The 22,833-nt window shown below is 45.0% G+C and overlaps 1 protein-coding gene across 1 annotated transcript in view; it reads left to right on the top strand.

The window, feature by feature from the left end:
• Positions 1–14,060, top strand: part of TTPAL (alpha tocopherol transfer protein like) — a 29,633-nt gene extending 15,573 nt beyond the window's left edge. The window contains exons 2-5 of the mRNA XM_089662290.1: positions 141–590; positions 3,044–3,237; positions 3,550–3,660; positions 7,959–14,060. Coding sequence (XP_089518416.1) covers positions 155–590; positions 3,044–3,237; positions 3,550–3,660; positions 7,959–8,234 — 1,017 coding nt within the window. The 5' untranslated portion in view covers positions 141–154 and the 3' untranslated portion in view covers positions 8,235–14,060. The remainder of the gene's footprint in view (positions 1–140; positions 591–3,043; positions 3,238–3,549; positions 3,661–7,958) is intronic.
• Positions 14,061–22,833: the final 8,773 nt, after the last annotated feature.

The raw sequence follows: 22,833 nt of genomic DNA, 5'->3' as shown, positions 1-22,833 counted from the left end.
AAGTTCCATTACCTTTTTATGCAGGACTTTTGACAGTAATGATGTCTAGTGTGTTTGGAGTTGAATGGATGTATCTGTAGGTGGTGAGCTTTCTTTCCTGTTCTTGTGGAAGACTGACCAGCCCTTCTTGTCGTTGACAGCGGCCTCTTATTCAATGGCACAAGACAATGAGACCTCACTAGGAAGTTCTTCTTTGTCCACCTCTTTGGAGGCTGACTCGACCCTCCAGGAGAACTACGTGTGCAGTCTGACCCCTGAACTCATCCAGAAGGCCCGTGAGGAGCTTCAGGAGAAGCCAGAATGGAGACTACGTGACGTACAGGCTCTCCGGGACATGATATGGAAGGACTATCCAAACCTCAGGACCAGAGTGGACGATGCCTTCCTCCTCCGCTTCCTCAGAGCCCGCAAGTTTGACTATGACCGGGCCTTGCAGCTCCTGGTTAACTATTATAGCTGCCGGAAAGGGTGGCCTGAGCTTTTTACAGACCTGAGACCATCTGCGGTAAGGCCGGTGCTGGACTCTGGCTTCCTAACAGTCCTGCCTCATAGCGACACGGATGGGAGGCGTGTTGTCTGCATTCGCCCGGGTGAGTGACATAATTACTATCTGTATGTGCCTGTGTAGTCACTAGTTAGAAACCTAGAGTTTTCTACTTTTTATAGTTCTGCAATGCTTAAAATGGCCTTAAAATACTCCAGTAAAAATTAACTTTCTGCTCTCACACTCAAGTGCTCTGTTCTTGTGGAGCTGAGTAACAGCCACACCCCTTCACACTCATAGCAGAGGAAGAGAGGGGGGCGTGTCTAACCGGGTTTGTTAGTTTACGAAGTGTATTGGACAGTGTGGTCACACTTTATTGCTCAGTTCTATTTAGACACACAGACCGACTGCTGTAACAGGAAAGTAGAGGTAAGGCTTGGTCAGCAGTGGTTGTTAGTACAAAGTTTAACTAAAGCTGGCCATACACGGGTCGAATTCTGAAAGAATTTCCTTTTTGAAAATCTCTTCTAAGAATTTTCATTCGAATTTCGCACCATTAGAGGGGTCACAGAAACGGCCTATTTTTGTGTGACCATCGAATTTGAGTGATTGGTCATGTTGGAAATTTTTTGAAAAGCAAACGAATTTCGAATCAATGATGGGATAATCGTGTGAGAAATCTAAACGAAAAAGAAACAAGCATGAGCTGTGACCTGGAAAGAAAAGAAAATTCTTGGGCATGAAAATTCTTTTCTGTAGCAACACAAGATGAAACTGAAGGCTTGGTTGGTTGAATTTCTAAATCATCGGTGGCATCATTGGATTACAAAACGCACAAAATTTCCAGTTTTCTAATGAAAATACGTTCGGAATTCAACCCAGGTATGGCTGGCTTAAATCTCTGTTTTGAGGACTTCAGTTCAGTTTACAGAACTGCTAAATCTAAAGTAAGGAAAACGTATGCCATATGAAAGAACTAGCACATTCCCAAATGGAGGAAGGGGCAAGAGCCAATTGACAGCAACCTTTTTGGGAAGCCAAAAAAAAAAAAATAGAGCCCACTTCTCAAGAGTCATGGCAAGGCAACAATTCCCAAGAAGATTACTTGTCTTTGCAGCGCTATAGTCAGCTAATAGGTGATTCAGTTCATTATTTTCCATTTTTCCAGTTAGGCAATCTTAACTTGTGATCTGATGTCCCTGCCAATCAGGGAAATCTGCAAAAATGAAAAGGTGAACTCCAAATATCCTGGCCACCCCACTGGTTCTAGCAACCGTGAGGCTCCCATGCTGTTGGTGCAGTGTTCCGTACATTGATCACCACAATACACAGCCTTGGAGGGAGTACCCATCATAATGCTTACAGTGGCCTTGGAGGGAGTACCCTTCATAATGCTTACAGTGGCCTTGGAGGGAGTACCCTTCATAATGCTTACAGTGGCCTTGGAGGGAGTACCCATCACAATGCTTACAGTGGCCTTGGAGGGAGTACCCATCACAATGCTTACAGTGGCCTTGGAGGGAGTACCCATCACAATGCTTACAGTGGCCTTGGAGGGAGTACCCATCATAATGCTTACAGTGGCCTTGGAGGGAGTACCCATCATAATGCTTACAGTGGTCATGGAGGGAGTACCCATCACAATGCTTACAGTGGCCTTGGAGGGAGTGCCCATCGTAATGCTTACAGTGGCCTTGGAGGGAGTACCCATCATAATGCTTACAATGGCCTTGGAGGCAGTACCCATCATATTGCTTACAGTGGCCATGGAGGGAGTACCCATCATAATGCTTACAATGGCCTTGGAGGGAATACCCATCGTAATGGTTACAGTGGCCTTGGAGGAAGTATCCATCGTAATGCTTACAATGGCCTTGGAGGGAGTATCCATCATAATGCTTACAATGGCCTTGGAGGGAGTATCCATCATAATGCTTTCAGTGGCCTTGGAGGGAGTATCCATCATAATGCTTACAGTGGCCTTGGAGGGAGTATCCATCGTAATGCTTACAGTGGCCTTGGAGGGAGTATCCATCGTAATGCTTACAGTGGCCTTGGAGGGAGTACCCATCATAATGCTTACAATGGCCTTGGAGGGAGTATCCATCATAATGCTTACAGTGGCCTTGGAGGGAGTATCCATCATAATGCTTAATGGCAAGTGCTTGTTAGTCAGTTTAGCAACGTGACTGTGATGACCACGGAGAAGTGCATCAGAGGCTTTTTCGTGTCCAAGAAGAAAAAAAATCACTTCTCATTGGTCAGTGCAGACACACTGTCACACTAAGTTGCCATTGAGAGCATTATGATGGGTACTCACTCCAGAGGTGTGTATTGCAGTGTATGGACCGCTACACCAGCAGCACGGGTCATTAGGACCACCATGTGCCGCAGAGTCTGGAGGATTGGCCAGGATATTTGAAAAAGAAAAAAAAAGCAAAAACTGTTTTCTGTTTTAGTACTGTGAAAATATATTTTTATTTTTTATATATATCAGTCCCTTTAACCATCATCACAGTTCTTATCGTTCTTTTTATTTAATTTTGCTTTCTCCATCAGGCCGATGGAACCCCCGGGACTATCCAATCACAGAAAACGTACGTGCCATGTACCTGTCCCTGGAGAAGCTGATCGAGTCGGAGGAGACACAAGTCAATGGAATTGTCATCCTGGCCGATTACGAAGGGGTGGGCTTGTCTCAGGCTTCCCATTTTGGACCCTTTATAGCCAAAAAAGTGATTGGGATTCTGCAGGTAGGAAAAGAAATGAGCTGGCGGGAATATTTTATTTCCTGACCAGACTGCAGGTTTTCTTATGGCCACACAAAATATTTTTCTATCAGAGATGCACTTTGTATTTAAGAATGGCGTAAAGGAGATTAATGAGTGTCTTGTGTAGGCAGTTTGAAATTTAAGGACTGAGGTGACTTTAGTTTTAAAGAGGACCTGTTACAAAATCAAATGCCTTCTGAAAGTTGCAGGGCAGTTTTGGAAACAATAGAGACACATTCTTGGCGTGGTAGAAGCTTTTCTTTGTTGGTCAGCTGATCTTATTCTTTCACTCAGGATGGGTTTCCGATCAGAATAAAAGCCGTCAATGTCATCAATGAACCGAGAATATTCAAAGGGATTTTTGCGATATTGAGGCCATTTTTGAAAGAGAAGATCGTGAAGCGGGTAAGTGTTCTCTGTATGTCGTTCACCTTTCCTGTAGAGTTATACAAGTTCTGGTTTGGCCTTGTATACAGGGCTGTATGGATTGCAAGCTAGTGCAAATTTATATTGGATTGGCAGATGTGTCCTACATGGATCCAGACCATCCATATGGATTAAAGAACGCCTGTAGCGAGATGTATGAAAGCTGCCATTGCTGATGCCTCCTACTGGAATTTCTAGCTCTCTGGCTGCCATTGCTGATGCCTCCTACTGGAATTTCTAGCTCTCTGGCTGCCATTGCTGATGCCTCCTACTGGAATTTCTAGCTCTCTGGCTGCCATTGCTGATGCCTCCTACTGGAATTTCTAGCTCTCTGGCTGCCATTGCTGATGCCTCCTACTGGAATTTCTAGCTCTCTGGCTGCCATTGCTGACGCCTCCTACTGGAATTTCTAGCTCTCTGGCTGCCATTGCTGATGCCTCCTACTGGAATTTCTGGCTGCCATTGCTGATCCCCCCACTGGAATTTCTGGCTGCCATTGCTGATTCCCCCCCCCCACTGGAATTTCTGGCTGCCATTGCTGATCCCCCCCCCCCCACTGGAATTTGTAGCTCTCTGGCTGCCATTGCTGATCCCCCCCTACTGGAATTTCTGGCTGCCATTGCTGATCCCCCCCTACTGGAATTTCTGGCTGTCATTGCTGATCCCCCCCGCTACTGGAATTTCTGGCTGCCATTGCTGATCCCCCCCGCTACTGGAATTTCTGGCTGCCATTGCTGATCCCCCCCCCCCCACTGGAATTCCTAGCTCTCTGGCTGCCATTGCTGATCCCCCCCTACTGGAATTTCTGGCTGTCATTGCTGATCCCCCCCCCTACTGGAATTTCTGGCTGTCATTGCTGATCCCCCCCGCTACTGGAATTTCTGGCTGCCATTGCTGATCCCCCCCCCTCCCCCACTGGAATTTCTAGCTCTCTGGCTGCCATTGCTGATCCCCCCGCTACTGGAATTTCTGGCTGCCATTGCTGATCCCCTCCCCCCCCACTGGAATTTCTAGCTCTCTGGCTGCCATTGCTGATCCCCCCCTACTGGAATTTCTGGCTGCCATTGCTGATCCCCCCCGCTACTGGAATTTCTGGCTGCCATTGCTGATCCCCCCCTACTGGAATTTCTGGCTGTCATTGCTGATCCCCCCCGCTACTGGAATTTCTGGCTGTCATTGCTGATCCCCCCCGCTACTGGAATTTCTGGCTGCCATTGCTGATCCCCCCCCCCCCCCCACTGGAATTCCTAGATCTCTGGCTTCCATTGCTGATGCCTCCTACTGGAATTTCTGGCTGCCATTGCTGATCCCCCCTACTGGAATTTCTGGCTGCCATTGCTGACTCCCCCCCCCCCCCCCCCACTGGAATTTCTAGCTCTCTGGCTGCCATTGCTGATCCCCCCCCTACTGGAATTTCTGGCTGCCATTGCTGATCCCCCCCCCCCTACTGGAATTTCTGGCTGCCATTGCTGATCCCCCCACTGGAATTTCTAGTTTTCTGGCTTCCATTGCTGATGCCCCCTACTGGAATTTCTGGCTGCCATTGCTGATCCCCCCTACTGGAATTTCTGGCTGCCATTGCTGATCCCCCCCTACTGGAATTTCTGGCTGCCATTGCTGATCCCCCCCCTACTGGAATTTATGGCTGCCATTGCTGATCCCCCCCCCCCCCCCTACTGTAATTTCTAGCTCCCTGGCTGCCATTGCTAATGCCTCCTACTGGAATTTCTGGCTGCCATTGCTGATTCCCCCCCCCCCCCCCCACTGGAATTTCTAGCTCTCTGGCTGCCATTGCTGATGCCTCCTACTGGAATTTCTGGCTGCCATTGCTGATCCCCCCCCCCACTGGAATTTCTAGCTCTCTGGCTGTCATGGTGATCCCGTGGCTTTAGTAATTTCTTGGAGCAAGCTTGCAAATCAAATATTCTGATTTAATTCCGACTCTCCTGATCTGCATACTTGTTCCAGGTCAGAATCTTAAATGTTTGAAACCAGTGACCACCAGGCAACAATGGTAGCCTCTGTCCACTGTGAATTATTTAATATGATCTCCCTGCTCCAGGTCTGTTTCAGAGCAAAATCTGTTGTGACTGTGCTGTTTGGCGCTTACGAGCGTCTGGCTGTAAGTGGTAAACATGAAATAATTCTCAATTGCGTTGTGCTACCATACATGAAGAAAAGTGCATGTTATTATCTTAAAATACGTATAAACTAAATATTAAATGGATCAAACTCATACAAATCAAAACTTCATAGAAAGTGTACTCTGCAAAAATCACACAAATATAAGTCCCACCAAAATTCATAAAAAGCGCTATGTACAAAGCCCGTAACCAAAGAACATAGTGTGAATAAAGCAGCCCAGAAATGAGCATGGTGCAGTATTATAAAACCTCACTTTAATTATACTTTGTTGCCCCAGAAACAACGTCCCATAGGGCAAAACGGGCCATGCGGCGCTACAGCGGTGACGTCATCATGCCTGCCGAGGCATTGATTGTGGTATACTAGTGATGCTGTTTTAACTTCTATATTTGTAGTAGTTGCCTACTTTTGATTAATTATTATTATTATACAATATTTATATAGCGTCAACAGTTTGCTCAGTGCTTTACAATATAACGGGAGACAATACAGCAACCAATACAGTTCAATACAAGAGGGATTTGAGGGCCCTGCTCCTTGGAGCTTACAATCTAGGAGGGAGGGGCTAGTGGTAGAAAAGGTAGTAACTGTGGGGGATGGACTGGTTGGAAGAGTAGAAGATTCCAGTATTAACTGAAGGCGGGATAGGCTTCCATGAAGAGATAGGTTTTCAGAGATCACCTAAAAGTGAGCAGAGTAGGCGATAAATTGGGGTAGAGCGTTCCAGAGGATGGGGGAAACTCTGGAGAAGTCCTGGAGATGAGCATGTAAGGAGGAGACAAGGGAGCTAGAGAGTAGGAGGTACCATGATACCAGGAGTTCTACCTTTCGCATATATATTACTATAATTACTGGTCGGCATGGTTTATGGTGGATTGGTGTTACTGGCGAGATGAGCAGTGTGCATTGGTGGAGACAGTGAGAGTACACATATACCATCCATTGAATCGGGAGGTGGATGTCCATCTATTTATTCATCTTCTCAACGAGCTCCTGATGGGCTGGGAAGCCATCATTCTCCATCTTGAGTTCTTTCCCTAGACTGCCTTTATTTTGAGGAAGAAGGGTCTGGTAAGCAGCTTCTGTTTGGTGGCGTTCACAAGTGGTGAAGAGTCTGCTCGTTTATGGGATCCTCTGGGCTGCTTTATTCACACACTATGTTCTTTGGCTATGGACTTTGTATTTAGCACTTTATATGACTTTTGTTGGGCCTTGTATATGTTTGTGTGATTTTTGCAGAGCACACTTTCTATGAAGTTTTCGGAATTTGATCTATTTAATATTAGTTTCTACTTCTTCAGTGGTAAGCGTGTGCACTTTTCTTTATGGATGGCAGCACAACACAATGGAGATCATTATCGTATATATTTCTTATGTGGAGATATGACGAATGTGACTGCTACTTTGATAATTAAACACATTCACAAAGATTTTGAGGACACATTTGCGCAAAATCCCTGATTTAATAAATTTGGTGAATATGAAATGTTCTTTAGATTTCCTGTACCTGATAGTTGGGTGTCTGTCCCAACTATTTTTTCATTGCAGTTAAAGTGGAACCAAAGCTGAAAAAAAATTGCGAACAGGCAGTAAAAGCATGCAAAGTCTCTTCTACAATAAAATTCACTTACGTGCCTGTTTGCAATCTCCTGTAGAAGATACTGAGCTGCACATGATCAGTTCAATTTACATGCTGGCACACTGCCTGTGCGGCGGGATGGCTTCACTTCTGCGTGGGAGTGACGTCATCCCGCGCTGGCCAATAAAGGTGCCTGAAGACCAGCACCCAGAAGAAGCTAGGAAGAAGATACTGGTGGTGGACCACAGCCTGTTTGAGCAGTGAAGGAGCAGCAGCATGATGAGGTCATGATTCTGCTCTCTCTTCTCTCCTCCATTCAGCAAGCTGTTAGATTGACAGTGCAGTAACACCTGATTGGCCCATAGTTCTCTCTCCCTCTCCTGTTTTCAGACTTTGCTGTGCAGGGCATTACAGACAGCAAATATAAAGACAGATTCGGGTACTTTTATATGTATTTGCATGAAACGAATTTTCAGTAATGAAATCAAGTTGTATATATCCCATTTTAACACGCATCATAAACACGGCTAATATTGTCCTGTTTTCTGTCCAGTTCTTCCTGCACGGGTCAGACTTGAACTCTCTGCACAGCAACGTGCCAAAGGCCATCTTGCCCGATGAATATGGAGGGACTGCGGGCAAACTGGATACCTCTGCCTGGAGTCAGATCCTCCTGGCGTCTGAAAATGACTTTGCACAAGGCTTCTACCAGGCCGACCTTACCCGCGAGGGCTCCCTGCAAGGGCTTGTCATGAACGACTCGGAGTCTGACTACCTGCAGTGTGAGGAGTCCGCTCGTGGGGTGAAATCTCAGCTCTATTGTTACTGAATAGTATTTTTTTTGTGATGTCGTTTGTGTCCTACAGGAGAGGCCTCGGTATTCACACCCCTTCCTGTATTCTCATATTACTTTGTTTACTTGGCTGCTGTATAACCATTCATTCATTGTGGTACATGCAGACCTCCAGGTAGTTAACCATTTAATCCGTATATAAACAGTGCTGTATTTAACTACCTGTGGATGCGAAGTTTCCATCAAACCCTGCACACTGGCTGAATTCTGATACCAGGCTGTCAGTGGGTGTGCATGTACTGGCTGCTGAAGTTATAGCGAAGGGTACAGGAAACCTTCCCTCACAGTAACATTGAAGCTCTTAGGAAATGTTTGCTTACGAGCACCTTGGACTGATGACTGATCTATTGTATTCTCTGCTCATGAATTAGAACAGTAAACCGTAACTGAAGCTGTTGACCACTCCTATAGAAAGCCCTTCTGCATATTTGCAGTGCTGGCCAGTCAATGTGATCAGCCAAGGGGTCTATCTATAAAGGGATCTAGCATTTAAATACAACAAAGATTTAAGCCACCTCCGCCAACCGCTCTAGCGATCTTCCATTAAATACACCCAAGATTTGAGCATTAAATACACCCATGTCTTGCAACAGCTCAAGGGATCTGTCCTTAAATACACCAAAGACTTGAGCCATGTCCACTAACTGCTCTAGGGATCAAATGTTAAACACACCCAAGACTTGAGCCATGTCCACCAACTGTTCTAGGCATCTAACGTTAAATACACCCAAGATTTGAGCCATGTCCACCAACTGCTCTAGGGATCAAACGTTAAATACACCCAAGATTTGAGCCATGCCAACCAACTGTTCTAGGCATCTAACGTTAAATACACCCAAGATTTAAACCATGTCCACCAACTGCTCTAGGGATCAAACGTTAAACACACCCAAGATTTGAGCCATGTCTACCAACCGTTCTAGGCATCTAACGTTAAATACACTTAAGACCTGAGCCATGTTCACCAACCGCTCTAGGAATCTAACGTTAAATACACCAAAGACTTGAGCCATGTTCACCAACCACTCTAGGGATCTAACGTTAAATACACCAAAGACTTGAGCCACGTTCACCAACCGCTCTAGGGATCTAACGTTAAATACACCAAAGACTTGAGCCCCGCTCACAAACCGTTCTAGGGATCTAATGATAATACACCAAAGTCTTGAGCCACGTCCATCAACTGCTCTAGGGATCTAATGTTAAATACACTGAAGACTTGAGCCATGTCCACCAACTGCTCTAGGGATCTAAAGGTAAATACACCGAAGACTTGAGCCCAGTCCACCAACTGCTCTAGCAATCTGTTAAATACAACAAAGACTTGAGCCACCTCCACCAATCACTCTTCAGGAGTTGTCAACATGTTCAGTTACCATCTACTGTTCTAACTCATTAGCAGAGAATACAATAAATTAGACATGAGATTTAAGTCCACCCTGCACTATAAAGGACATTTACTTGTTGGCTAACATATTCCCTCCTTCCAGCTGGGTGAATGTTCACCCAATGTTTAAAAAACAGACCTGAGTGTATTGGCCAAAGGGGATCAGCAGAGTGACATTCAGGCAGAAGCAGCCAAACATTGGCTCTCCCTCAATATGGATTCTCAGAAGAGAACGCATGGCCAACTGCCATAAAGGAGGACATCACATCTTCTATATCAGTATTGGTCAGTAGTGCACATCTTCAGTTACCATATTGATATAGGCGAGTCCTAATTTTAGGACAATGTACAACTGAAAGGGTATATGGTGTCACCTTTCAGGGTATAAATACTGAGGGGAGGGGAGTCAGTGTCCCCAAAGTATTGGCCATGTGGAAAAGAAAGGTTGACCATGGATGTTTTTTTTTCTCTCTTCCAGAGTGTAGCTGCCAAATGCCTGAGTTTTAATTCTAGTTTCCTAAAGCACTTTCCAGCTTTTGTTAAAGTTTATTTTAATTGTCTGTTCATCAGAACTGGACCAGTGAACGTATTTTCCAATATTTAGGTAACAATTTGAACTTGTTACATGGTGGCAATGTGTACGTTTGTGTTTAATGCTCAGGTCAGTTTGTGGTATTAAACTTCTCTGGCACAGTGGCGTTGTCTTGTGTGAAGGTGACCATGTCTTGTTTGATGGTTACCATGTCTTGTTTGATGGTGACTTTGTCTTGTTTTATGCTTGTCTGGGGCTTCTATTAGAAAAACACGTCCTGTGCCCCTTACCATTGCTGTTTGTGATTCTGGAGGGTTGCTAGAGGTGCTCCAAGTTGGAAGGTTTGTAGTAATACCTCATTAGCTCCATACTTGCCATAATAGGGAGTCGGAGAGAGACATGGAGGTTAATTTACCAAGACTGGAGCAGTTCTGCACGGCAACCAATCAGTTTCTAGTTTTTAAATGAACAAGCTGGAGCTGGTTACTATGCACAGCTCCTACAGTTTTATTAAATTCCCCCCCCTTGGTGCTTCAGCTGATTCATCATCCTGCAGGATGCCTCTTCTTTTTAGCATGAGTGACATGGGTGTCAGGATTGCTTTATATGGACTATCTGACATATAGATGCTGTGTTTGGACAACACACGCTTTTGAAGTGATTAGTTATGTGCAATCCTGAAGAAGACCCACTGTTGTATTGACTTTGTGCAATCCTGAAGAAGACCCACTGTTGTATTGACTTTGTGCAATCCTGAAGAAGACCCAATGTTGTATTGACTTTGTGCAATCCTGAAGAAGACCCAATGTTGTATTGACTTTGTGCAATCCTGAAGAAGACCCACTGTTGTATTGACTTTGTGCAATCCAGAAGAAGACTCAATGTTGTATTGACTTTGTGCAATCCTGAAGAAGACCCACTCACCCTACTGGACAGTTCCGGTTATCCAATCTACACCTAGAATTTTGGAATATGTAACCTGCATGCCAGTTTAGACCAGAATCAAGGTAGTTGTAAGGCTTATTTTCATTGGGGTGCACCAAAGTATAAGAATAGCAATGAAAGGTCTTTTTAAGGTGCACAGTGTAACCACCATTGGTGCAGTGACTCAAGATGGCCAACCCATTGTAAGTTGATAGTAGATCAGTTAAGAGATTTGTTTATTGCAATTTTTATTGCAGTTTGTATGCTTCTTGTTCGCTGTGTAACTGAACACACCATTTGGAATATATCCTGAGAGTTTGCTATGGAGCATCCTTGGCTTTAGGGAATTCATCATTTTACAGTTTCAGAAGTCTTGTTTGTGATGGCAGAATCGCTGCCTACACTGTTCAAAGGCAGGAGGTCTCCTTTAAGTTGAATGTTCTCAAAATGTTTTTTTTTCCCACAGCTTTGATGTAGCATTCCTTTTTTTTCTATTGGATTCCAAATGCCACAACTGCTGCCGCCCTTCCATATCCAAGGTCCTGTGTATTCTTTCATGGTTGAAGGGCTAGTCTACCTAGACTTCATCTTTTAGTTTAAAGCTATTTTACATTTTCAAAAGTGCAGCCTTGTTCCAGAGCGGATACTATTTTTTGTTTTAAAAGTAACATTTGGAAAACCCTCTCTGCACCATGCTGTTTGTGGTTTCACTGTTATAAAAAGTTTAATTTGTCTGACTTTGGAGGTAAACCTCACACACCCATCAGACTCTTATATGAGCAGTTGAACCCTTAGCAACAAAGTGAAATCAGAATCCGAGAGGTGCACAGGAGGGGGAGATGTCTAAAGAAAGGTATTGTTTTTGGGTAGAACTTTCACTTTTTAGGTGTAAAATGACTGACATCCAGGGGCGGACTGACAACTCATGGGGCCCCCGGGCAATAGGGGATCATGGAGCCCCTGTGTCCTTGCCCAAACTCAAAAAAGCCTATGAAAAAGGTACCAGGGGCACCTCATGGGGCCCCCTACTGACCCCAGGCCCTCGGGCAGTGCCCGAGTTTCCAAATGGTCAGTCCGCCCCTGCTGACATCCTTAGTTTTTCATACTACTTTTCTGTTGATGGGATTCCATGGTTGTCACAACCCTGCCTCGTATGTTCCACAGTGGAGAATTGAGGACAGTGCTTGGTCGCTTGCTGTACTTGAGACTAGCCAATATAATTCTGGCCAGTGCTGACTTTAGCAATCAGTAGTCAGATGAATAGAAAGACTATATTTTTTTTTTAAGGAATATGACTGCAATACTCTGTTGGCTAGACTCATGCTCACAGTTATATCTCTCTATAGTAATACATTTTACAGAATGGCTGTGAAGCAATGGTTTCTTATGATAATTCCACCTTGTAAACTGAAAAAAAAGGATATTACATATACTGTATACATAATATTTCACATCTAGGTCTTATGTAGTAAGGCCACACGCACACTGGGTGTTTAGCCCCGATGCAGGAGGTTCCTACCTTAGGTTCAGGTGGAAGATGCAGGCCCATCGCCCAACCATGCTGCCTGCAGCCTGTCAAAATGTAAGAGGTTAACAACTGATAGGGCTGGACGGTGCAGTGAGTGGTACGTGTGCTTAGTGCAGTATGTGCCTAGAGACAAATGTCCAGAATGTAGACGGCTTGTGTTCTGGTAATTTGTTCCTGGGTGCATACTGCACTAAGAGGAAGTGCCTTCTCAATGCACCATTCAGCCCCATCAGTTGCCAGCCTCTCATAGTGTTTGACAGCTGCTGGCAATGGGGCTGGGTGGTGCACCTGTACCTTCCACCCGCACCTAAAGCCAGAGCCTCATGCATCGGGGCTAAGTGCATAAGGCTTTACTGTTAGGTTAGCAAGTTTAATTTAGAATGGAGTACATTCCAACATGGCAACTATCTACAGTAAGCACCTGCCCAGAAAGGTGACAATGCCCTTTGGAATCTTAGATTGCAATGGCCAGAGCTCTGTGCAGTCGAATATTAAAACTGCAGAAGGTGCCAAAACCTGTGACTTTTCTACTTAGCACTTGCATTGTGAATTTTGAAACATAATGGAAATGTATGCACTTTTTCGGTCTGCTTTACCGCACAGGAATTCACTTTACATCCTACCAGTTAACTAAAAAGGTGCTTCAGGGCATTAACGGATGCCAATACAAGAGACCTTCTATAACAGTAGGGCTCCTCTTTGTGCCATGCGGCCAACGCTCCTTGCACCAGGGTCAGGATAGAGCTCTTACCTGGAAGGAAAATTAAAGATGGTGCAGAAAACCTGAGCTCTATTCATCTCTAGAAATAAACAGAAATTTCCCTTCGCCCTCAGATCTACACCCATGGCAGTATAGTGGAGTATTCTCTGTGTGGAGGGGAGGGATGTCCATCAGGACCCCTTCTTGAATAGAATGCAGCTGTTACGCATATTGTGGTGCATGTAAATTATGTAGGGGAGTCATATTAAGCTACTTGTATTACTGGCTCAGTTTGATTTAAAGGCTTTTTTTTTTAACCTTAATGCATTCTGGTAAAAAAAAAACCTTTTGTTAATAGGATCCCCCCCAGCTCCCACTTATACTTATCTGATCCTGGTCTCGATCCAGCTCTGTGCCTGAGAGCTCTGGCTTTTTTTTTTACAGGACGGAGGCAGCCGTTGGCTTCTGCTGCTGTCAATCAAATCATGTGATGAAGGGCAGGACCAAGCTGCACTGTGTGTCTATGGATGCAGGCAGTGCAGCTCAGGATTGGGCCTACACAAGTTCTCCCATAGAAGCAGCTTTCTCTGGGGGCACTTGCTGAAGAGGGAGTGCCAGCTGGTGACCCCAGAAGAGGAGGATTGGGGCTGTTCTGTGCAAAACAAAAGAGGAGGATTGGGGCTGCTCTGTGCAAAACAAAAGAGGAGGATTGGGGCTGCTCTGTGCAAAACCATTGCACAGGGCAGATTAGCAGCACTTATTTATTACTTTAAAGTGATTTTAAATTTTGTTTTGTTTTTTAAAGTGTACATGTCATCCACAATGGAGGTGTCCTTTAGCAATGGCTAACCGAGAGAAAAGAAGCCTGTTCACCCTAATGAAAGGATAAGCTAAATATATTTCCATTCCATATGAAAGACATGTCCACTTGAAGTCATCTTGTAGCCATTTTAAATAAAATTCTTGCCTATTCCAATTATCAGAAAAAGGGGGTGTCCTTTCCATGCTGGTTTTACTGCACCTTCCTTGCTAGCAGGAGCCATGTCCCCAAATCTAATGGCAGCATCCTACTGGTAAAAAGGATGTATTAGACAAGAGGATGGTGGCTGGGACTTACCTCTAGGGGGTAGACTTAGACCTCCACATGAGAAAGTTGCACCCTTAGTAACAAAGTTAAGTCAAAATAGGGCACTGGGTAACACTAGCTAGGACATTTTATTTTGTGACTTAAAAATGGCTTACAAATTTACTTTAAAGGGTACCTGTCACAGCCAAGACTTCCGTCCAGCTGTCCTGAGAAGCCCCTGTAAATAGTATGTGACAAATAGGACATGTAGTTGATGGTCTGTTTAGGGTTCCGGTCACTCAAGAGCTTTTTGATGTCAGTGATTCCATACACAGGCTGTGAAAGTCAACGGCTTGAAACGCTCTTTGAGAAATCTTTGTCTGTATAGGTATATTTTGCTTGGTATATAGGAATATTTTTATAATTGTAGGATAGTATTTGCTAACATTTTTTTTCTGTGTGTCGTACAAGAGTTATCCACCACATATAAGCTAATCCCCCATTTCTTTGCGGTCTGCCTTTTACCTGGATAGATTGGAACTATGTGCAGATTAGAGATGAGGTGTGTACCCCCACAAATCAAGGTCATCATGTATTCCATTCATTTTTGGAATTTTCATTTTGATAGATGAAATCAGGCTTCAGTGGGGGGGAAGAGAGTGTCTGCTCTGTATGGTGTTGGGTGGGGGGGGGAGGGAGGAGATTGTCTGCTCTGTATGGTGTTGGGTGGGTGGGGGAGGGAGGAGAGTGTCTGCTCTGTATGGTGTTGGGTGGGGGAGGAGATTGTCTGTCTGCTCTGTATGGTGTTGGGGGAGGGAGAAGAGTGTCTGCTCTGTATGGTGTTGGGTGAGGGGGGGGAGAAGAGTGTCTGCTCTGTATGGTGTTGGGTGAGGGGGGGGGGAGGGAGATGAGTGTCTGCTCTGTATGGTGTTGGGTGAGGGGGGGGGGGAGGGAGATGAGTGTCTGCTCTGGATGGTGTTGGGTGAGGGGGGGGGGGAGGGAGATGAGTGTCTGCTCTGGATGGTGTTGGGTGAGGGGGGAGGAGAGTGTCTGCTCTGGATGGTGTTGGGTGAGGGGGGAGGAGAGTGTCTGCTCTGTATGGTGTTGGGTGAGGGGGGGGGGAGGAGAAGAGTGTCTGCTCTGTATGGTGTTGGGTGAGGGGGGGAGGGAGGAGAGTGTCTGCCCTGTATGGTGTTGGGTGAGGGGGGGAGGGAGGAGAGTGTCTGCCCTGTATGGTGTTGGGTGAGGGGGGGAGGGAGGAGAGTGTCTGCCCTGTATGGTGTTGGGTGAGGGGGGGGGGGGAGGAGAGTGTCTGCTCTGTATGGTGTTGGGTGAGGAGAGTGTCTGCTCTGTATGGTGTTGGGGGAGGGGGGAGGGAGGAGAGTGTCTACTGTATGGTGTTGGGTGAGAGGGGATGGTACCTAGGGAGTGGCACCAGAGAACCCATCATGAACCCAATCTGCACATTATCTAGCATACTCATGCAAATGTAATCTCTTGCTGCTATGAGATGAATTTACTTATTTTCAGCACTTGGAATGATCATGCTGCCTACAGATATAATTGTAAGTACGGTATGTGGTTGAAACTCAGTTTTGGATAGAATGGGGAAGAATTACAGTTGCTGATCGGTTTTTATTTGTGTGTTACCCCAATGAAGAGATTTTATATTTCCTCTCCCTGTGACACCTGTACAGCAAATTGGGGTTGCAGTTGTCACTGAGACAGGACGGCACATGGTTAGATTTGTGTTTTTTTTCGTGTCCCATCACTTCCTGTCTGGAGGTAAGGGCAGATCCTTCAAACAGGGCCAATAATAAGCTGTAAATGTTCCTCACTCCATCAAAAATAAAATGTTTTTGGGTGGAGTGTGGCTTTGAAATGGCCAGTAGCAAGAGAATAAATTGTTTGTGTACCTTGAAGTAGAACTAAACCCTCCTCTCCTTTAAGAGCCAAGGAAGCTGCCATCTTGGCCTCTGTTTGATCTGCAGTGGTCATGGTGCTGCACATGTGATCAGTTATATCAACAAACATTGAATGGGTTGAGAGCACAAGTAACTATGACTGTCTTCATTCACAGCATGCCATGGATAGAACTGTTACTAGGATGGGTTTAGTTCTGCTTTACCCTAAACGTTCAGATCATACTGGACTGAATACTGTAGAATTCTAATACAATATGTGAATGTTACTATTTTGTGACCTCTGTTACATGAAATACATCATTGTGTTGCTTCTGTATCTCCTGGGTGATTGGTACAGTAGGTAAGATGTACAATTGGCACACATGCTACTATGTAGCTGGTAACCGATAATTAAATCACTGCTGGGATTTGTAGTTCCTCAACTACGGTGGAACAAGGCTACATTCACACAGGAGTTCATATGCAGACAGTTTGCTGTGTTCAGAGGCAGCTAAATGCCACAACAGTCTCTGCATACAATCTGCCAGATTACCTGTAGCCAGAACTCCTCAGAAACACAGAGCCTGGGGACACTGGCTGCATCCAGGGTTAGTATTCGCAGGTAACTGCTTACATGTGAATGGCAGCACTGCCTGCCATTGACTTGTCTAAAGTACAAATTTGACATCTGTAACTGTCTGTAAACAGTGCATGCAACAGTACCTGCCGACAAGAATTCACTGATTCTTGCTAGCGCCCACACAAACTCTCATGAGAATGTAGGGTGGTGATATGAAATAAGCAGCTGCTACATTTTCTCAATACAGCCAGTTAAGTGCTTCACCTCCTTACCTTACTATGGCGGGGGAGAAAAAACAAAAAAAAAACCCCCACGGTTTGCATTGCACCATGTACACCAAGTTTTACACAGACTACCCACTGGAAACACTTTAAAAAAGGGTAGCGGAGAACGGGGTACACCCTATGACAGTTCATTATATCCCTTCATGTATGCATGGTAGCTTGTGTGCCTAGGAGGAGAGATCAAACCGTTTATTAAATGTTGTTCTGAAACTTCTGTGCTGACGAAATGTTTATTTTTCTATCCTGGTTCATCCATTAACATTTTATAAAGAGGTGAAAACAGATTTAAAATGTCAATTTGTATGCATGGGTCAATAAATCTCTATATATGTACTTTTCGTCCTTTATTTCAATTATTATATTGTTTTTGTTAATGCAACGCCCTTTACTGTTAGAATATTAGGACTTTAAGGCTGGCTGGAGCCTCACGTCCTGGCTTTGTTGTCTATAGGACAAAAATTGGGGGGGATATCTGGGTTTTGGGGGCACAGCAATAAACAATCCTCATAGAGACTCTTAAAGTGGAGTTCTAGTCGCATTGTGAAAAAATAAGTCAGCAGCTACAAAAACTCTAGCAGCTGATGTTTAAAACAACAGCCACTCACCTGTCCAGCGATCCCGCAGTGTCCTCCCCACAGCCCGTTTCACTGGCATCCTGTGTTCCAGGCGCCGACATCTTCAGTGTGGGCACCCGGCTGTGACAGCTTGCAGCTTCACAGCCGGGTTCCCACTGCGCATGCATGAGTAGCGCTGTGCTTCCTGAATGGACCCGTAGTCTTCTGGAACCTGTCACGTGTCCCAGAAGCCTAGGGGGGAGGGTAGGAGGACAACTTCCACTTCCAATCGCCTAGGCCTGTCAATTTCAGGTACCCGCTCCCCAATGGTGCCAATCCTTAATGGGGATCGGGGGATCAGTCTTTAAAGCGGAACTTCTCCTGAGTGGAGCTCCGCTTTAAGCTGGCCATACATGTATAGATTTTCGTTTCAAGAATATTTGTTTGATTTTCTAATCGATGTTCATTTTCGACAGCAGTGACGGGAAAATTTGAAGGGGCAGGAAGGAAAACTTCTCGATCAAATGAATTTTCAGCCAGTTTATGTGGTTATCGTTCAGAAATTCCATTGATTTTAAAGTCGAATGTTAAAAGCAAAAACACAATTTTCAAACGACATTTGGCCAGCCCTACTATTCCCCTTCTCTATCCCAAAAGTAAAAAGAAAAAAGTCCAACAAGACAGGATAATTATATATCAGAGTTGCCATTGAAGCAAAGACTGGCTGTGTGTTCCGTATTCCTCATTAGAGTGCCCAAACCTGGGACATTATTTATCACCAGGGGCGGACTGACCATTTGAGCACTCGAGCACTGCCCGGGGTCAGTAGGGGGCCCCATGAAATGCCCCTGGTACCTTTTTATAGGGTTTTTTGAGTGTGGGCAAGGACACAGGGGCCCCATAAGTTGTCAGTCCACCTGTTTATCACCTTTGAATCGTCCATTCCCTTCGGGATAGCTGAGGCAGATTGGAGCACTTAGCAAGTCTACATACCCTCTGAGCACTTCAGTGGCATCTAATTATTGGACTGCTTTTGCTGTGTACAATAACTGCTCTGCAAGAATAAAGGGGTTAATGGGATTGTTTGCCTTTGGACAAAACACAGGACTTATTCAGGGTTAAAGCACAACACCAGCTGAAACCTCTGGATAGAGCCTGTCTGTGCCCCCACTGGGGAGATTTTCTTTCACTTCCTATTTGATGTGTCAGGAAGAGGTGTGCGGGGGGGGTTATTTCTTATAGAAGGCTACAGATCTGTGTTACAACCTTTTCCAGGTTATGATTGGTTTTCATATCCTTCTTGAAGATATGTCCTCTCTCTTCCGGTCCAGTTGATAAGTGTGCAGAATAGGAAGGGTGGGGAAATCTCTCCAACAAGAGCCATAGATCACAATAAGTTTTAGGCTGCACATCTGCATATTTAATATAGAAATCCAAAGTGCATGAAAAGAAGTTCAATACAATAATCAATAGACCACGAGGGGGGGAAAAAAAAAAACACAGGAAAACCAGTTTCTTTAGAGTATATTATATATTAAACAGTGTATACATTACAGTGCAAATCCAAGTGCTAAACATCGTCTCGTACGTCTCTCCCAGCCACACAGCGGACACATGGTATGGGCCGGGACATCAATCAGCCTATCAGGTCACTGAGAAATGGTGATATCAGTTGTCACAGCTGGCCAGAATAGGTTGCTGTGGACATATGACGATATAGGCCATTTGGGGTGTCACCAGTTTGAGTGAAAAGAAAAGCGTCACTTCAGAAATTACTAAACACAAAATGCCTGCCTGTAGTGAGCAAAAAAGACGAGCCATAAAAGCATTCTGTTCCTTTCAGAATTTTTTTTTTTTTTAATTTGTATACAGCAAGCCCTGTCAGTCTTGTATGGCTTGGTGTCCCGATAGGGTGATTTCCCTTCACTTCCTGCCCAGGTAAGGAGGAATCCCCTCTGTCTCTATTATAAGACTGGCCCTCTATTCCTGTAAGAAATACAATTAAGCAGCATATACAGGATACATTTTTTTTGGTCAACCAGCAGGTTGAGGAAAAAAAAATAAAAAGACTGGATTCCCCCATCCACACTACTTTATGTGGATGAGGGAATCATTCCCGTATGCAGACAGTTGGGAGACCTCAATACACTGATCAGCACTGCCCTGATCATGTGGACATTTTTCAGCCATTTGGTTGTGCAGAAGTCGATCTAACAACAACCAGCCTACCCATCAGGGGCGTATTTACCACAAGGCATTTGCCTAGGGCGGCATTTTTCAGGGGGGGCAGCACCACCCCTACTACCCCTTGGAAGAAGGCATGGGGACCTGTCGGGTTCTGAGAAATGGTGTGGGGTTCATGACTGTGGATGCACAGCCCAACTCTCATTTCTGGGGATGTCTGGAGCTGTGAAGGTGAGTGTCTCTCTCTCTCGCCTTGTGGAATTGGCGTATGGGGGGCAGCAGTAATGGAAGGCTCGGGTGCTCTTGGTCAAGGGAGGGGGGGGGGGGGCAATTTTTGTGTTGCCTAGGGCAGCATAAAACCTAAATACACCACTGCTACCCATACATGGACTGAAACTTGGCTATTTCCTGATGAACCAACTGCATTTCAGTTCCTGTATGGCTGGCTTTACACATCTTTCTCTGTCCTGCTGACGGGGGTTCCCAGAGAACAGAGAGGGCAAATCTCTCCTATGGGGACACAGACACCAATCAAAACTTAACAGTTTCTAAAAAATCATTATCAACAAAAAGAAATAAAAACACTTTAATGACATCAATCAGTGTTAAGCCAATAGTCTGGATCCTGTCCACGGTACAAGTACTGTATGCCAAAACACACCTCTCCTGATACTCTCAGGGTATGGAAGTCAATTTATTGGTCCTTTTAAGTGCCATATAACTGTGCGACAGCACAAAATGTTACGTATGCCAATCTAGAACAAAGTGCTCCAGGCACCGTGCCAAACTCCAGCCCTCATGGGACCATTAACAATGCCTGTGGAAGTGGACAAAAAGCATGTAAAGGGCAAGTCCACGTTAGGGTTGACCATTGCGCTAGGAAAAGGCTTGTACTGTTCCATGGCTCATATGATTATAGAGGGGGAATTTAGTGCAGTGTCGGCGGGAAAGGATTATACATTACAAGTAGAATCAATCGGGCTCATGAGCAATGGTGATCAGCAAAGTGCAGTAACCCGCAGCAAACATTCCAATGCCAATGAAAGAATAAATTCTGATTGGTTGCTATTGGATAATGCTGCTAGCATTAGAATATGTAAACTCAGGGTGACTGTATATGGAAGGTAAGTGTATAGTCCAACCGCACAACTGGCTGTGTGCATAAGTGGGTGCTGCAGCGACCGTCGGCTGGAACCGAACAAAAGCAGCAAGGAAAAGTGTCACCAGCACACCAAGGATCACCAATATGAGTCCAAAGGTTTTAATGAACGATCACATAGTTACAGCAAGGCAACGTTTCGGAGTCTTGCAGGACCCCTTCATCAGGCATGTGACGGCACACAAGCCTGATGAAGGGGTCCTGCGAGACTCCGAAACGTTGCCTTGCTGTAACTATGTGATCGTTCATTAAAACCTTTGGACCCATACCCATGGTGTGCTGGTGACATTTTTCCTTCCTCCTTGTATATGGAAGGTGTCTGGAATGTACAGTAAAGCCTGCTGGAACTGGATCTTTAAAGCTGCATTTACACATGGGAAGAATCTACAATCCCTGCAGGTGGAATTGACAGATGTGCACAACCAGCTACGGCTGCTGAGCCCATATGATGCAATGGCAGGCTGCCGGCAGCCACAACTATCCCTGACAAAATGGGATTTACTAAAGCCGGAGAGTGCAAAATCAGACTCGCTTCTTCTAAGAAACCAATCAGCTTTCAGGTTTTATTGCCAAACCTGAAGCTGATTGGCTACCATGCACAGATGCACCTGATTCTGAGTGCTCCAGTTTTAGTAAATCTCCCCCCCCCCGTGATCTTTGCTGACTGTGTGAACAGTCACATACAGCTGTGAGCGCTGGCAGCCTGTCACTGCTGTATATTTACACGCATCCGTTAATTCCGGCCATAGGAATCCACATATTCTTGCCTCTGGAATTCACACTGTGTGAATGGAGCCTTGAATTACAACACAAGCCTTTTGCAGCCAATGCCAGGGGATGGTATTCAAAGGTTTTATTCAGCCGGCTGCAACTCCTCTCTTTAATTACTGACAGATACAGATAATGCAGGTTCTGTGGCTAATTGGCTTCAGTCAGTTGCTTGTATGCAATTATCAGCAACTCAAAGAATGAATGTGTCAGTAAATAAACCGCAGAGTTGGCAACCCTTATTGGCTGAGTGTTCCTGCCAAGTTGCTGTGGAAACAGGTGCAAGTGCCCCAACAAAAGGGAATACATACCTACGTGAGGAAGTGGTCAGCTTTATTTCCATAATCTCATCATTGCATCTAATGCAGGCCATAGACGGTTTGTTTATCGGCCGATTTTTCATACGAAAAATGAAACATCGTTCATTCTGTAAACCGATGTTGCCACCAATGATTGCGAAAATTGGCCGTTTTTCACGAATTTTCCAGCATGACTGATAAACGAAATGAGGAGGAACCGCGAAAATCGGCCGATGCCATTGCCCCACTAACAGTGTGAAAATCGGCCGATTATTCTTTCGGACGAAAAATCGGAAATAAACGAACCGTCTATGGCCTGCATTAGTTATCGTTTATACTGTACAGATGCAGCCTGTTCTATTTAACAACAGTCTCTATGGGTCACTAGTCATGGCTTCTTTACTTACAGATGAGACAGCCAACCACAAAGCAATCAGGGTGAGGGCTGCTCTGCCAATGGCATGCTATAGAGATCAAGAGAGCTTGCACCTGTTTCCAAGGACAACTTAGCGGAAGAAATATGGAACTTGTATAATAAAACCCAGTAAGAATGGTCACTGTATCTTCAGTTTGGGATAGAGATTGACGAGTTGAATCCCCGAACAGCTTCCTATATCTCTTAGGGATTTTTCCAAGGGGAATCTTGCATCTCAGTTAATGATACTACGTCACGAAAAATGCAAGAGGGGAACTGCAAAGGTTATCT

This window comes from Staurois parvus, unplaced genomic scaffold (genome assembly GCF_062004578.1).
Source record: "Staurois parvus isolate SC_StPar_1 unplaced genomic scaffold, SC_StPar_1.0 ptg001454l, whole genome shotgun sequence".
NCBI classification, from domain to species: domain Eukaryota; kingdom Metazoa; phylum Chordata; class Amphibia; order Anura; family Ranidae; genus Staurois; species Staurois parvus.
The sequence above is the reverse complement of the archived record's forward strand: the minus strand, read 5'-3'. Positions and strand labels throughout refer to the sequence as shown.